This window comes from Pteropus alecto, unplaced genomic scaffold (assembly GCF_000325575.1).
Source record: "Pteropus alecto unplaced genomic scaffold, ASM32557v1 scaffold71, whole genome shotgun sequence".
Lineage (NCBI taxonomy): Eukaryota > Metazoa > Chordata > Mammalia > Chiroptera > Pteropodidae > Pteropus > Pteropus alecto.
Window position 1 is genome coordinate 17,564,221 of NW_006433024.1, and position 13,768 is coordinate 17,577,988.

The window sequence follows — 13,768 nt, forward strand, 5'->3', positions numbered from 1 at the left end:
CTGGCCTTTCTTCTGCTCCCTCTCTCCCTAAACTCCCTCCCTGTTCCTTTCTTCATTCCTTCCGTCTGAGTATGTCAGCTAGCACCTTCCAATACAACGTCGGTGTGTATTTTATTTAAAGATTACTCTTTTCTTCTCTAATACCCTTGCCACTTTATTGATATTTTTCTAGTGTTATTTTTATATTTTGCATTTTGGTACAGTTCTGTTTGTCTTACCTTAATAGAATATAAGTTCTTCAGAGGGGGAGTCTTTGCTTTCTTCTTTGTGTCCTTTGCATTGCATGATGGGTGCTCGGTAGAGGGCTGAATGCATAAATGAATAAAAATAGATTTTAGAACAACTGTCAGTTTGTCCAGACGAAGCATCAGTTTATGTTAGGCAAGTGTTTAACAACAACGAAACAACTGTCTTTAGCTATTCCACTTTTGATTTTTCTTCCTTGGTCAACACCTGTCTTCCTAGGCTCCTCACATTGATCAGCTCATGCTTTCGGTGAACATATGTTTGTAGAATATGGTTATATTTTTATAGTGCATATTAGTATTTATATTAAATAGTATATGTAGTATTAAATGTTAAAGATTATATAGCATATATTTATATATACAAAGGACAGTCAAAAGTTTCTTTTCATTATTTCATCAAATCAAAAAAAAAAAGGTATATTAAAAGTCAAATAGTTCTTTCAACTACCATTTGCCACCCTAAATATTTCATTTTTTTCATTTCTGTGCCTGGTAACCAGGAGTGTAAGGAAGAGGCTGTCTGTGCCATTATGTGTGCGTCGGTCAAGTACAATATCCGGGGTCCTGCCCTCATCCCAAGAATGAAGACCAAGCACCGAATCTACTACATCACCCTCTTCTCCGTTGTCCTCCTGGGCCTCATTGCCACTGGCATGTTTCAGTTCTGGCCGCATTCCATCGAGTCGTCAAATGACTGGAGCGTAGAGAAGCGCAGTGTCCGGGACGTGCCGGTGGTCAGGCTGCCGGCCGACAGCCCCATCCCCGAGCGGGGCGATCTTAGTTGCAGAATGCACACGTGTTTTGATGTCTACCGCTGTGGTTTCAACCCAAAGAACAAAATCAAGGTGTATATCTACCCTCTGAAAAAGTACGTGGATGACTTTGGCGTCCCAGTCAGCAACACCATCTCCCGGGAGTACAATGAACTGCTCACGGCTATCTCAGACAGTGACTACTATACCGACGACATCACCCGGGCCTGCCTGTTTGTCCCGTCCATCGATGTGCTGAACCAGAACACGTTCCGCATTAAGGAGACGGCGCAAGCGCTGGCCCAGCTCTCTAGGTATCTAGCACTTTTCAGACCGGAGCCAAGTCCTTCAGGGAATCAAGGGAAGGGCAGGGAGAGGGACATTTCTTCCCCTAAGCTGGCTTCCCGCTGTTGTCTCTTTTCTCATGGGATGGGATGTGGATGGGTGACTGACTGGTAGCGTGAGCCCAGCGGCCTCTGCCAGTGAAGAGCAGTCTGTCTGCCATCCGTGCTGCCGCCGCGGGCTCCCAGCTTCTTAGAGTCTAAAAAACTTAAGGATGGTTTGTCTTCCTATGCTTTTCTTTTTAAATTTAAATACTTTCCCTTTCTCTTTATTACTCTCATAATATGTGTTCACTTTAAAAATGTCTGAAAATGCAGGTAAACAAAAAGAAGAATATGACTCATTTCATAATCTCGCTTCTAAGAGATAATCATTTTTATGTTACTTTTCAGTTTTTTTATATAAAAATATATACATATGCATTATATATACATTTTTGTGTAAAAATATATACGTATGCATGTGAATATATTCACTTTTGTCAAGAATGGGGGCACACGGTACATATTCCCTTGCTACTTTTTTCTCTTAAAAGATCATGAATGTATTTTCAAATAATTTCATATTCTTTTACTATGTAATTTTAAGATTTATATAGTATTCCATATGTTCCATAATATATTAATCAGCTTTTTATATTTTATTTCTTTTTGTTCCTTTAATCAAATGGTAAACACTCAGAGAGAGCTTTCAGATTTTCATTCCCGCAAGCAGTTCTGTGAGGGACAAGCTTCAAGTACATATCCACCCATTGTTCCTTTTGAGGGTCCAGGCTGGTGCCTGACCTGCTGCTGGGATTTCTAGGAACTCACTTTGTGTGTATGAGAAGTGGCCCTGTTGGAGACTGGGGATACTTGCTACTTGTCATTCAGTAGCTGATTCTTATTTTTGTTTCTTCATCAGTGACATGACATGTTTAATTTCTTAATAGATGGGATCGAGGTACAAACCATCTGCTGTTCAACATGCTGCCTGGAGGTCCCCCAGATTATAACACAGCTCTGGATGTCCCCAGAGACAGGTTGGTGTATTTGGTGCTGTCACTCGGTGGGTGTCTGTTCATATGAAATCATATTCCTAAGCCTACTGGGACTTACTTTGTAATAAGAATTTTTTTTAATAAAAAATTGCCCTAGGCATTTCCTTTCTCAAGAGACCTGCTTAACTCCGTTGTGGAGAACCGATGAGAGCTGATGTTCTAGCATAGCGTCTTAAAAACTATCTTTATTTCTTAATCCGAGTTATGCTGTCCTGAGTGCAGCACTCCCACCCGCTAAGGCCTGGTTCATGATTGGCAAACTCTCTGAATTTGGGAGCTTTTGCCAAAAGTAGAGCCACAGCTTGCTGAGGGAAGAGGGCACGGGTGTGTGAAAGTGATGCCTACCTACCGCCTGTCGTGCCAGGAAATGGGGCCACTCCGATGATCATTTACTCTGGTGTTTCAGTCACTTCCTTCCTTCCTGTTTTTCTTTCCCTCTCACCCTGCAGAGCCTTTTTTCCTTCCTTCCTAATAAAACCTTCCAAACTTGCAGATGCGGCTCGGGGGCCATGATTGCATGGTTATGATTTTAAGTTCTCTTACTATATATTTACCAGCCGTTTTGTGCATTGACGGACTCACTTTAGCTGGAGGCTTCCTGGAAAGCTCAGGAATGAGGTGCTGCGTCAAGTTCCTCTCCTAGTACCGGGGCGAAGGCTTTGAGTAGAGCAGATAGTCCGGGCCCAAGATAAGGGTCTTGGGCAATACTCATGGGACAGGATTGTTCTAAGTTTATGGATGGACGCATTTATAACATATTTTATTGCAGTTGATATTTAACTCTTAAAATCATCGTTACTGAAAAAAGCGAGCAAACAGCCTGTTGTGTTCTCAACTTTCTAGGAGCTAATGTTGTTGTTTATGAAAATCTACACTTAGTACTACTTTGTCCCAGAATATTAAACCTAAGCCCTCTTTGCTCTAAGGATCATCTAGAGTCAGTGTTGTGTTTCTGTCTGGAAATACAGTTGTTATTAGAAGAGAGGGACACACCAGGACCACTCCTCAGCTTAGGTGTGGCAACCATTCCAGACGATAGAGGGCAGTCAGGCCACACAGATTCTGTCGAAACCAGCTAAACACAAAGTGATCCCCGATGTGGCTCTCGGCTCCAGTGTGCCTGAGTGGGCTACTATTTTATGGATTTGGTTGTTCTGGGAAAGGGAAATAGAGAAGGGAAGGAAAAGAGCTGCTAGGAATGCAATGTCTTCACCTGCTGTTCTGGGTTTATTTTGAGAAAGGCTTGTTTCTGTTTGGGACATTTTGCTGTTTGCTGACATTTTGGTATATGTAGCTGCGTGGGAGAAGGATTTTATTTTTATCAAGTGCACATGTTTAATGGGGTTTCACTTCTCTGCAGGAAAGTGTCAAGTAGTCAGGAGAAAGTTTAAGTTTTTGCTAGTTCTTAGGTGTTAAGGATTAGGAAGGTTGAATTGTTTTCCCTGTGCATGTATTTTGGTAAGTGATTAGAGGCAGTCCTACAGCAAGTAATGAATCACTCTGTAGTCCTTATCTTTGCATGTGGGAAACTTCATTTTGAAACCTAGGTGGTCTTCTGGTTGTGGTAAGGAATAGTAAATTTGTTTGCTCATTTTTCTTCTCCTTTGTCCTTGCTCCTGATTCAGAGGCGGCAAGAACCATGAGTATGGAATGGTTTCCGCAGGAGCTGCAGATCAGATTATTCAGAAGTCAGAAAACAGACGGGCTAAATGAGACTGCTCGTTTCTTAGCTCTCCCGAAAACTAAAGTCACAGGTGTGATTACTTAAGAATTTTCTCGGGGAAGTGCAAGAAGGAAATGTCTGCTCAGTGAATATGTCTTTTATACTGCTTAAATCTGGTTTTATTTCGATTGCAATTTAAAAAAATTATACACATGATATACCTTCTTTGTAGAAGGTTGGAACAGTATGCAAATGTATAAAGAGTAAGCTATAAAAATGTGCTTTTAAACCCTCTCTTTTCACTCCTTTTCTGAAAGGTAATTGCTGTCTTCTTTCTATGGGTTTATGCATACACACACACACACACACATACACACACACATGCATACACACACATGCACACTCATTTTATTTTAACTTAAATGGGAGCAAATGATACCTCAATGCCTTGCTTTACTGATCTTTGTTTTCTCAGATATGTTCTGTGATATTATTACGACCTTGGATTTTTATTATCCTGTCTTTGCACATATCTCTTAAAAATTTGTTTTGTGTGGGTGAATATTTATTTATTTAAACTTGTGGAAAATTTCAAACCTGTATTAAAGCAGAGAGATTACTACAGTGAACACGAGGTCCCCCGTCCAGCTTCAGTAGTTGTCACCGCGAGGCCAGTCTGCATTCATCTGTGCTCCTGGCACTCCCACCAGAGTCTCTAGAGGCGAACTCCAGACGGTAGATCATCACATATGTGAACATTTCACCTTGAACCTCTGCGTGATGGGGCTTTTTGAAAAACCTAACTACAGTACTATTATCCTACCTAAAAAAAATTAATAGTAATTCTTTAATGTCACCAAATATTCACCATGTATCTAGCCATTTCAAATTTATTTGTCTCATAGATTTTTTTTTTTTTTTTTTTACAGTTTATTTGATTCAGTAAATAAATATGACCAATAGAATTGGTCAGCGTCCCTCCCCCACAAACCTGAAGCTTTCTATTTGAGGAATTTGCAGGCCTGATTGCTTGGTTTAAAAGGAAGCAAAGGGTAAACCTGCAGTCTGAGTTTAGGCCCTGTGAATACTCAGATAAGAGGAGGAGAACTATGAGCACGTCCGAGGACACAGCCACACCTAGGCCCTGTGGAGTACATGGGGCCGTGGGGAGGCTTCAGTGACAGAGACGACCTAGACCCAGAAGTCCTGGCAATGCTAAAAATGCCAGAGAACACTGAGTGATATAACACTTAGACTGGCATGCGTCTGATTATCATATTAATACCTTTTTAAATGCAGGTTTTCTATCCAGTCTCTTGCAGCTTTGGAACTGATCTCTGATTTTGGGATACATAATGGGAAAACAGAATGTACTTCTCAGAAATTCACTTTTCAGTCAATGTAAAACACGTGTTCTGTAAAGCAAAGCATGCTTACAATATTTTCTCCATTATAGTATTATGGGAACATTGGCAGAAAAAGATAAAGTGACTTAAAGTTGAACTCTTGTGAGTAGCAGGGCTGCTGTGAGGCCTGTTTGACTAAATGCAGTCATGGCTCTTTCCAAGATCACAAATGGAGATCACACGTGTACAGTCTGTGACATAAGACATGCTTCAGATTGCATGCTTTCCTACTACCAGTGCGTAGCCCCTCACCCTGCCCCCCAGGGACAGAATAACAGTAAAAGTTGGTGTGATTTACACCTGCTTCCTTTCTTACCGCATACGCAAACCCCTCTCCTCTGGGGCTGTGGGTATAACTACCTAATCACCCACTGCCCTGGCTTACCTGGACTGTCCACTGCCTGTAGATTGGATCCATGTTTGCGTCTCTGCACAGAGGTCATGGGGGCCCATACAGCCTGCTTGCCATCATGATCATGGAACCTGCTCAGATTCATGTTGGATGGATTCATTGCTGAATGCTAATCAGGAAAAATAAGACCGTATGTTTGGTACTAAGGATAGTCATTAAGTTTTTCAGAGTAGACTGGCAGCTGGAGGGATTTTTAGCCTGCACATTACCTCACTAACCAATTCTTGGTTTCATAAATCTTAAACAAACAGATTGGGACTCCCAGGCGTGGGCTGAAAATCTTTGAACTTTACCCGGTCATGTTAGGAGAGAACGTCCGCTGTCATCAGGGCAGGTAGGGGATTGGCAGCAATCAGTGTTGCAAAAAATGTGGTTTCTCAGTTTCGACATTTGGCTCAGACTGTATAGTGTGTGGAACTGGCAAAACTCTGCCCCAGTAAGTGATTTTGATGGGGTTGGGGCCCCAACGACAGGATAACAGTAAAAGTTGGTGTGATGTACACCTGCTTCCTTTCTCTGATGAAGTGTCGTTGTACTACTTGCTGGATCCAATTAAAACAGTGTGTTAACAGCTTTCTATTTTAAGGAGAATAAAAGCTAGGGCATGCAAACTGCCAGAAAAGCACTAAAAGTCCAATTCTGGATTCTGCTTCCTGTATAGGGAATTGGGTTAAAAAGACCGAGTAACTGGAGGAGATGGTGATTGCTGGTAGAGGCTACGTGATTCACACATAGCTCTGGGGGAACAGTGGGCAGAACTGCTTACAGCAGGACTTGGAGAGGGGCTGGGGCATAGGCAGTGTGAGATGTGATACTTTGCTGTCACCGCTGCTTTCTGTGCCCATTGTCTCCTGAGATTCTAGTCAGTGAGTTGGTAAGTGACGGCCCCAGCCAGTCTTCCTATGCAGGCCTATTGTTATGCCTGTTATCGTACATATATTTAAGAGTTGGGTATGACTTTGTCCTCTGAGCTGTGATGTATTTTAAAAAATGGAAAGTAAATAAGGACTACGTAGGATCCCAGAGGCAGGCGGGTGACTCGGGAATAGAATGCAGCTGATGTCCAGGAGATGTGAGTGTAAAACAGGTAGCACAATGTCTATATAGAAAAACGACTGTGTAAACATCAGTCGTTGTTGATACTAAGACTCAATTATAGCAGGTCCTTGAATAATGTCATTTCATTAAACTTCGTTTCGTTATAACATTGACAAGATGCAGTAGGAACTTAACTCTTGTTTGTATCAATTAGCCCAGCGGTCCCCAACCTTTTTGGCACCAGGGACGGGTGCTCCTATGAGGATCTAATGCATGATGGTCTGAGGTGGAGCTGAGGCGGTGATGCTAGCGCTGGGGAGCGGCTGCAAATGCAGATGAAGCTTCACTTGCTCGCCTGCCACTCATCTCCTGCTGAGATGCAGTAGGAACTTAACTCTTGTTTGTATCAGTGAGCCCAGCGGTCCCCAACCTTTTTGGCATCAGGGACGGGTGCTCCTATGAGAATCTAATGCATGATGGTCTGAGGTGGAGCTGAGGCGGTGATGCTAGCGCTGGGGAGCGGCTGCAAATGCAGATGAAGCTTCACTTGCTCGCCTGCCACTCATCTCCTGCTGTGCGGCCTGGCTCCTATCAGGCTATGGACCAGTACTGGTCTGTGGTCTAGGGGTTAGGGGCTCCTGAATTAGCTTATGGTAAAATTGGTTTCATTTTATGTCATTTTGCTTAAAGTCACAGAACCTGCCCACAACGTTAGGTGAGGACTTACCGTACTGCTATCCCTTTCCACAGAGCCTATCAGAATGAAGACCTTTTTTATTGTTTGACAAAATTTTTTCCTTTCAGGGCTCTGTTGGCTGGTGGTGGCTTCTCCACATGGACTTACCGGCAAGGCTACGATGTCAGCATTCCTGTCTATAGTCCGCTGTCCGCTGAGGTGGACCTTCCAGAGAAAGGATCAGGGTAAGGTGCATTCAGCACAGGCAGGTTCATGTGAGGTTCATCGTGGCGGGTATCACAGCAGTCAGCATCGATTACAGGCCAGGGTCCCTGAGTCTACCATCTTCCTCCCCACAACCCCAATCCTATTTATCCTTCAGTATTCTCTCTCCCAGTAAATTTACGATGCTATCTACCAAGCTTTCCAAATCAGAAATGTGGTGTCCTTAACTCCATCCTCTCCCTTACTTCTGTATCAAAAGAATAAGTCCTATTGATTATACATCCTAAATATTTCTTAGATCTGTCTTCTCCTTTGCCTCTGCCTCCACCCTATACCAGGTTATCATCATCACTCCCTTGGATTGTGGAAATCGCCTCGCATTTGGTTTCCCTACCTCTATCTTGCTGCCCTCCAGTCTGACTGTTGGTTTTACAGTGCCCTTAGGGATAAAGCCCAGACTCCTTAAAATATCCTTCAACACCCTCTGTCATGTGACCACTGTCTCTGTCTTTAGCCTTTTTTTCTCTTTTAGTTCTTAGAAAGAGCTTTGTTTGCTCTTTGAGTTTTTCTGGGCTATAAAACTCCATTGTCTGGAAATCTTTTTCTTCATTTTCATCAGACTAATGACTTATCCTTTAGTTTTCAACCTGAGTACGTGTTACTCAAGGGGCACTTTCTTAGCCTCTGCCATGGCCCTTCTGCTTTATGCTCCCATTGCAGCCTGCAGTTCTCCTGGTGTACCACTCATTATGCCCCAATGTAAGGACTTGCTCAAAGCCTCTCTGCTTGGGATTTTATAAGTGCAGTGAAGCTGGTGCCTGTGTTTTAACTGTCATGTCCTCTGTACCTGGCACATAATTGGCTCATATTATTGATAGGTGAATGAGTAAATGAAAAGAACTGACAGCATGGATGTGTGAGGCATTTTGTCTCACCTCTTTTGCTGTAGTCTGTTTAAAGTTGTGCTAATTCATGGTGAGAATCTCAATGAGCTTTAAACAAATGTGATGATAATAACAGTATTATTTACTTGTATGCCAAGTGCTCATGTATGAAGATGATTGATTCATATATTGCCACACTAGAAATGTCATACTGTCTGAGCACACTTGTTGAAAATACTGTTCTTTTTTGTATGATCTTGAATGATCTTGGCACCGTTGTTGAAAATCAACTGGCCATAGAAATGTGGGTTTATTTCTCGACTCTCAATTCTGTTCCATTGGTCTATATGTCTGTCCTTATGCCCCTACTGCAGGGTCTTCATTATTGTAGTGTTGTAGTAGGTTTTGAAACTGGTAAATGTGAGTCTTCCAACTTTGTTCTTCTTTTTCAAAGTTTTTTTTTTTTTAAGCTATTCTAGTTCCCTTGAATTTTAATTACTTTTTTTTTTAATAATGCAACTTGAATAAGTAAAAATAAAAAATGATCTAAACTCTGTGCTTATACAACTACAAAACTAAAACATTTACAAAGTAAACATAAACAAGTCTACAGAACTAATAACATTCAGATCAATATAACATGATAGCTTGGGCTTTTTCTTTGAAACTGAATTGTATTTTTCCAGGCAAATACGGAGTTAATTATGGTTTTTTGGATTTAGCATGCCTATACTCTTGCATGCTGGGTAATGATGTGCTTCTCCCTACCACTTTTTCTATTTGAACAGGAAGCTTCTTATAGCATATTGTGACATCATTTATCTTCATCTGGTACAGATGCATGATTCATATTTTCCCCTAACATTTTATTATGAAAATCTTCAGACAACAAAATTTTAAAAATTTATAGTAAACACTTATACCCATCACTTAGATTCTGTCATTAGCATTTTACTATACTTGCTTTACATGATTTACATTTTAAGTCTTCCTCTTTTCTCATGAGCCCACTAAATACAAATTTGAACATTGAAAAATTTTTAGTACTATTCATCATTAAATATGAGCAAAAATATGCGTAATTTTTGGGAGGTCATCACAAAATGAAAATACAAAAATAATTCTTATAAAGAATTTGTAACTGGAGAAAGTGGTATAGTTCAATGCCATGTTTTGAGGTTGAATTTCCATAAATTGAGAAAGGGTGATCTGTGTTAGCCCAGTTTGTACCCTTCAAAGTGGTACAAGTTTTTGTCATTTACCTAGGATCTTAATTTGGCATCTTTATGTAGCACAAGATATGAATAATCATAATAAGTAGAGAAAAATCATTTGGCGTTGAAAAAAAGATTTCCTTTTCTGCTTGCTGTTTCTGTGAGCATTTACTTAAATTTAAATCACTTGTGTGATTTTCGAAAAATTTTTTTAATCTTTTGCTTTCCACTCTCTTTTTCCCTCCTGAAGTTGTTTTGAAAATTGTTTTGTTCAGTTCAGTTCACTTCAGTTCAACTCAGATCTTTATCGAAGGCCTATTTGGACCAAGTATGGCTACGCTGGTGGTTCTCAACGGGGGGCATGGTTGATTTTGTTCCCCTGGGGACATTTGGTAATACGTGGAGCTATTTTTTACTGTCATGTCTGAGGGCGTATGTCAGGGTTCCCCAAAATCACCTCCAATTTCGATGATTTGCCGAGAGGACTTACAGGAGTCAGCATGTAGTTGTACTCATGCTGTGATTTATTACAGCAAAGGGATACAAAGCATAGTCCGCAAAGGGAAAAGGAGCATGGGGCGAAGTCCGGGGAAACCAGGTGCAAGCATCCAAGGGCCCTCTCCCAGTGGGGCCACACAGGATGTGCTGGATTCCCCCCAGTAATACGTCGTGACAGTGTGTGTGAAATGTTGCCCGCCGGGAAGTTCGTTAGAGACTCAGCGCCCAGGCTTTTTATTGGGAGCTGATCACATGGACAGTCTGCGCTTGGCCTGTGCCGAAATTCCAGACTCCCAGAAGGAGAGCAGGTCTTCAGTGTGAAACATATTGTTTGTACAAACAGTTTGGGCACAGTTCTTATCAGTTCTGAGGATGGTGGGAAATCTCCCAAAAGTGGAGTGCCCATATACCGGCCAGGTGCCAGCCTTTCAAAGGACAACTGTCAGGCCTGCTGTGTGAACTCTGTTCTGCACAGGGTGCCCCTGGCATCGATTGGGTGGAGCTCAGCGATGCTGCTAAACCTATTCATTGCTCAGTGCTGCTCCCCACAACAAAGAATTATTGGGTCCAAATGTCAGCAATGCTACTGTTGAGAAAGCCTGGGACAGACTGAGTGAGCGATGAGAATCAGGCCTGTTAGGTCCGCTTGGCTGCCGCTGGGCCCCTACCTTTCTTAAGACTGCTTGAAATAAATTCTTATCTAATCTCTTTAGTATAATCGAGCTCTCTTATATTAGTTTAAGACTCTTAATTCCTTTCAGATTTAAACCAGGGAAGAAAACAAACTGAAAAGAAAAAGACTTAGTAAACAAAAGAGAAGAAATCACTCCGAACAGTAAAAATTACTTTCAAATAATTAGTTCAGAGATTTAAATTGCTATGTTGGTGGTATTTTCTTAATAATTAATCTCTCTAATTATTATGCATAATTAGACTGAAGCTGAGGAGATCCTTAAGTATATCACCTAAAATATCAGTCAGTTCCCGAAGTTCTCTGGTTCAGTAACTAGATAAACAGTGTATCTTCAAGTAGAGAGTTCGAGGCCACACTGGGCATGATCTTCCCTCCGCTGGCCAGCTAGTGGATTTCTACATCTCAACTTGACTCCACTCTTCCCCTCCAGCCTGCAGTTTGGCCCTGCAGCTGTGGTATTTCTTTTATAAACAATACTCTCCTCCTTACCCCACTTCACCCTCCCCCCCCCAAAAAAAAAGTCAAAAAAAAAAAAAAAATAAGGCAAAGACAAGGCTCCAGACTCATCATCCTTTTCAGGGACTTGGTAGGAGGCAGGGCGGGTGACCTCACTGCCGCATTTTGGATTTGTTGCTCTTTGTGAGAGTTGCTTTTTAAGGGAATTCCCACATCTCTTGAGGGCTACACAGAGTAGCGAGAGCTTTGTTTTTATTTTTATTTTAAATCTCTCTCAATATTTTTTCAATGGGAAGCTGAGGGGTGTTGCTATTGATAGCTTCTTCTCACAGCTATGTTGGCCTCAGCTGGAATTCTTGTCATTTTCTTTCTAAAAGGAACTAAATTGGGAGTTTACAACTGTTACTATTGAGGGAGACTTCAAGTTCTCAGCGTGATTTTACTTAAACTTAGATGTCAGCACTGCTGGGAGGAAGCAGGAAAATCATAGCTAGTGACTTCAGTCGTTAAAAGAAAAACAAATCCACCTTAACATTTTGTTTGTGTAAAACTAAAATGGGCATACTCCGTCAGCCATCTGTCAGGTCAGGGAGGACCAGCATGCGAGCAGAGGGCACGCCATCACGTTCTTGTTCACATCTGCACATTTACGTTGAAAATGGATTAGTGGTGGAGTGAGGATCCACTGGTCCTGGCGACTGAATGTCTGAAATAGAACTTTGTTTCTTAACAGTGAAATCTAACCCAGAATCCCTCTTTACTTGAGAGTTTCTTTGAGCATCACACATTAACATCTGTATTTATTTCTGTATCTGTGTAAATGAACCTCTCTCTCTTTCTCTAAATGTATGTGTATTAAAAACCATGCATTCCTATCCATACCTCTGACTTCATCCAGGAGCATTCTTGTTTTCTCTGCTTTCCATATGTGTAACTCCTGTGTCTGACACTGAGAGATCTGGTTCCCGTTATCCTCATTATCTTTACTTATTTGATCAACCCTCTTGTATGTCACCAAAATTCTGTTACTGCTGCTGTCCCCCACCTCACTGCGCAGGTGCCCTCATCATCCCCACTCAGACTCCAGCATCCCCCACATGTTGTGCTTCTGCTGCTGTCTCCTCCGCACCTCAACCCCCAGCGTAGATACCTTCCTCATACTCTTTGGGTTCCAACACCATACACTAGGGTGATATTACCATTCTGTTACCCTCCCCACAACTGGGGCACCCCTTTCAGCCTACCCAGGCTTTAACACTGTTTTGGGATTCCCAGATGCCCTCCTGACCTCACTTGGTCTCTGGCATCCCATGCTGGGTTGTCATAGCTACCTCTACCCCTGCCCCGGTACAGAAATCTTAGTCACCCTTTTAGAACTCTCCAGCCCTGTGCTAGGCCAGCTCCCTGCTCTTTCCCAAATAGAAGGTCTCACGCCACAAGGGCTTCAACACTCCATGTGGACCACCTTGTCATGTAGAAGCACCCTCTTCCCTCTACGACTCCAGCACCTGCACCCTCCCGCATGAACACCCTCTTGGATGCCAGCGTGTCTGTTCGTACTCTGGGCAGTATAGAGCATCAGTTTTATGCTACTGGCTCTACTTGAATGGAAAGTCTCCAGGAACATCCAACAGGTACTGAGTACCAGCGTCTTAGGAATTGGAAGGATCTTTAGAGGGCATGTAGCCCTAACTTTTTACTATTATTTCTTAATGAAAAGTTTATTAATTTGTAATTTTTTTTAAAAAAAACCCTCTTACAGCCCATTTCATTTTCAGGTAGCTTTATCCATTAAGGTGGTTTTCCTGCTTATCTTGTGAGTTTGACTAACGCTTTCTCCAATTTAAGCAGACAAGTTTGATTACAGAAATACTTGGAGGTGATCTGAGAGTGCTCCCTGTGAGTGGTCACCCATCACTAAGTCATCTCTCTGAAAACGAATGCTTTCACAAAAGAAAAATCGGTGAGGCTCAGAGCTGGAGTAGGATTTGAGTCTGTTTCGGTATCTAGAAGGAACACTCGTGGCTAGAAATATTCGGTATATTGTTCAATAAATTGTAATTTAGGGGGAACTTTCTCGGGATGAGAGGAACCAGTCTGTGCAGCTAATCTAAGCTGCCTTCCTGATGGATCACTATTCTTTGTCTTCTCTCCACTCACTTTTACCCTAAGCTCTGGGTCTAAACTGCCATGTAGGGCGGGCAAGGAGGTGCACTGTCTG

The 13,768-nt window shown here is 42.0% G+C and overlaps 1 protein-coding gene across 6 annotated transcripts in view; it reads left to right on the forward strand.

Moving 5' to 3' along the window:
* Positions 1–13,768, forward strand: part of EXT2 (exostosin glycosyltransferase 2) — a 120,887-nt gene that overhangs the window by 8,891 nt on the left and 98,228 nt on the right. For all 6 annotated transcript variants that reach the window (XM_006908054.2, XR_003045152.1, XR_003045153.1 and 3 more), the window contains 3 exons: positions 749–1,314; positions 2,274–2,363; positions 7,705–7,821. In XM_006908054.2, the coding sequence (XP_006908116.1) occupies positions 779–1,314; positions 2,274–2,363; positions 7,705–7,821 (743 nt within the window). In that variant the 5' untranslated portion in view covers positions 749–778. Of the gene's footprint in view, positions 1–748; positions 1,315–2,273; positions 2,364–7,704; positions 7,822–13,768 lie in introns of those variants that run through there.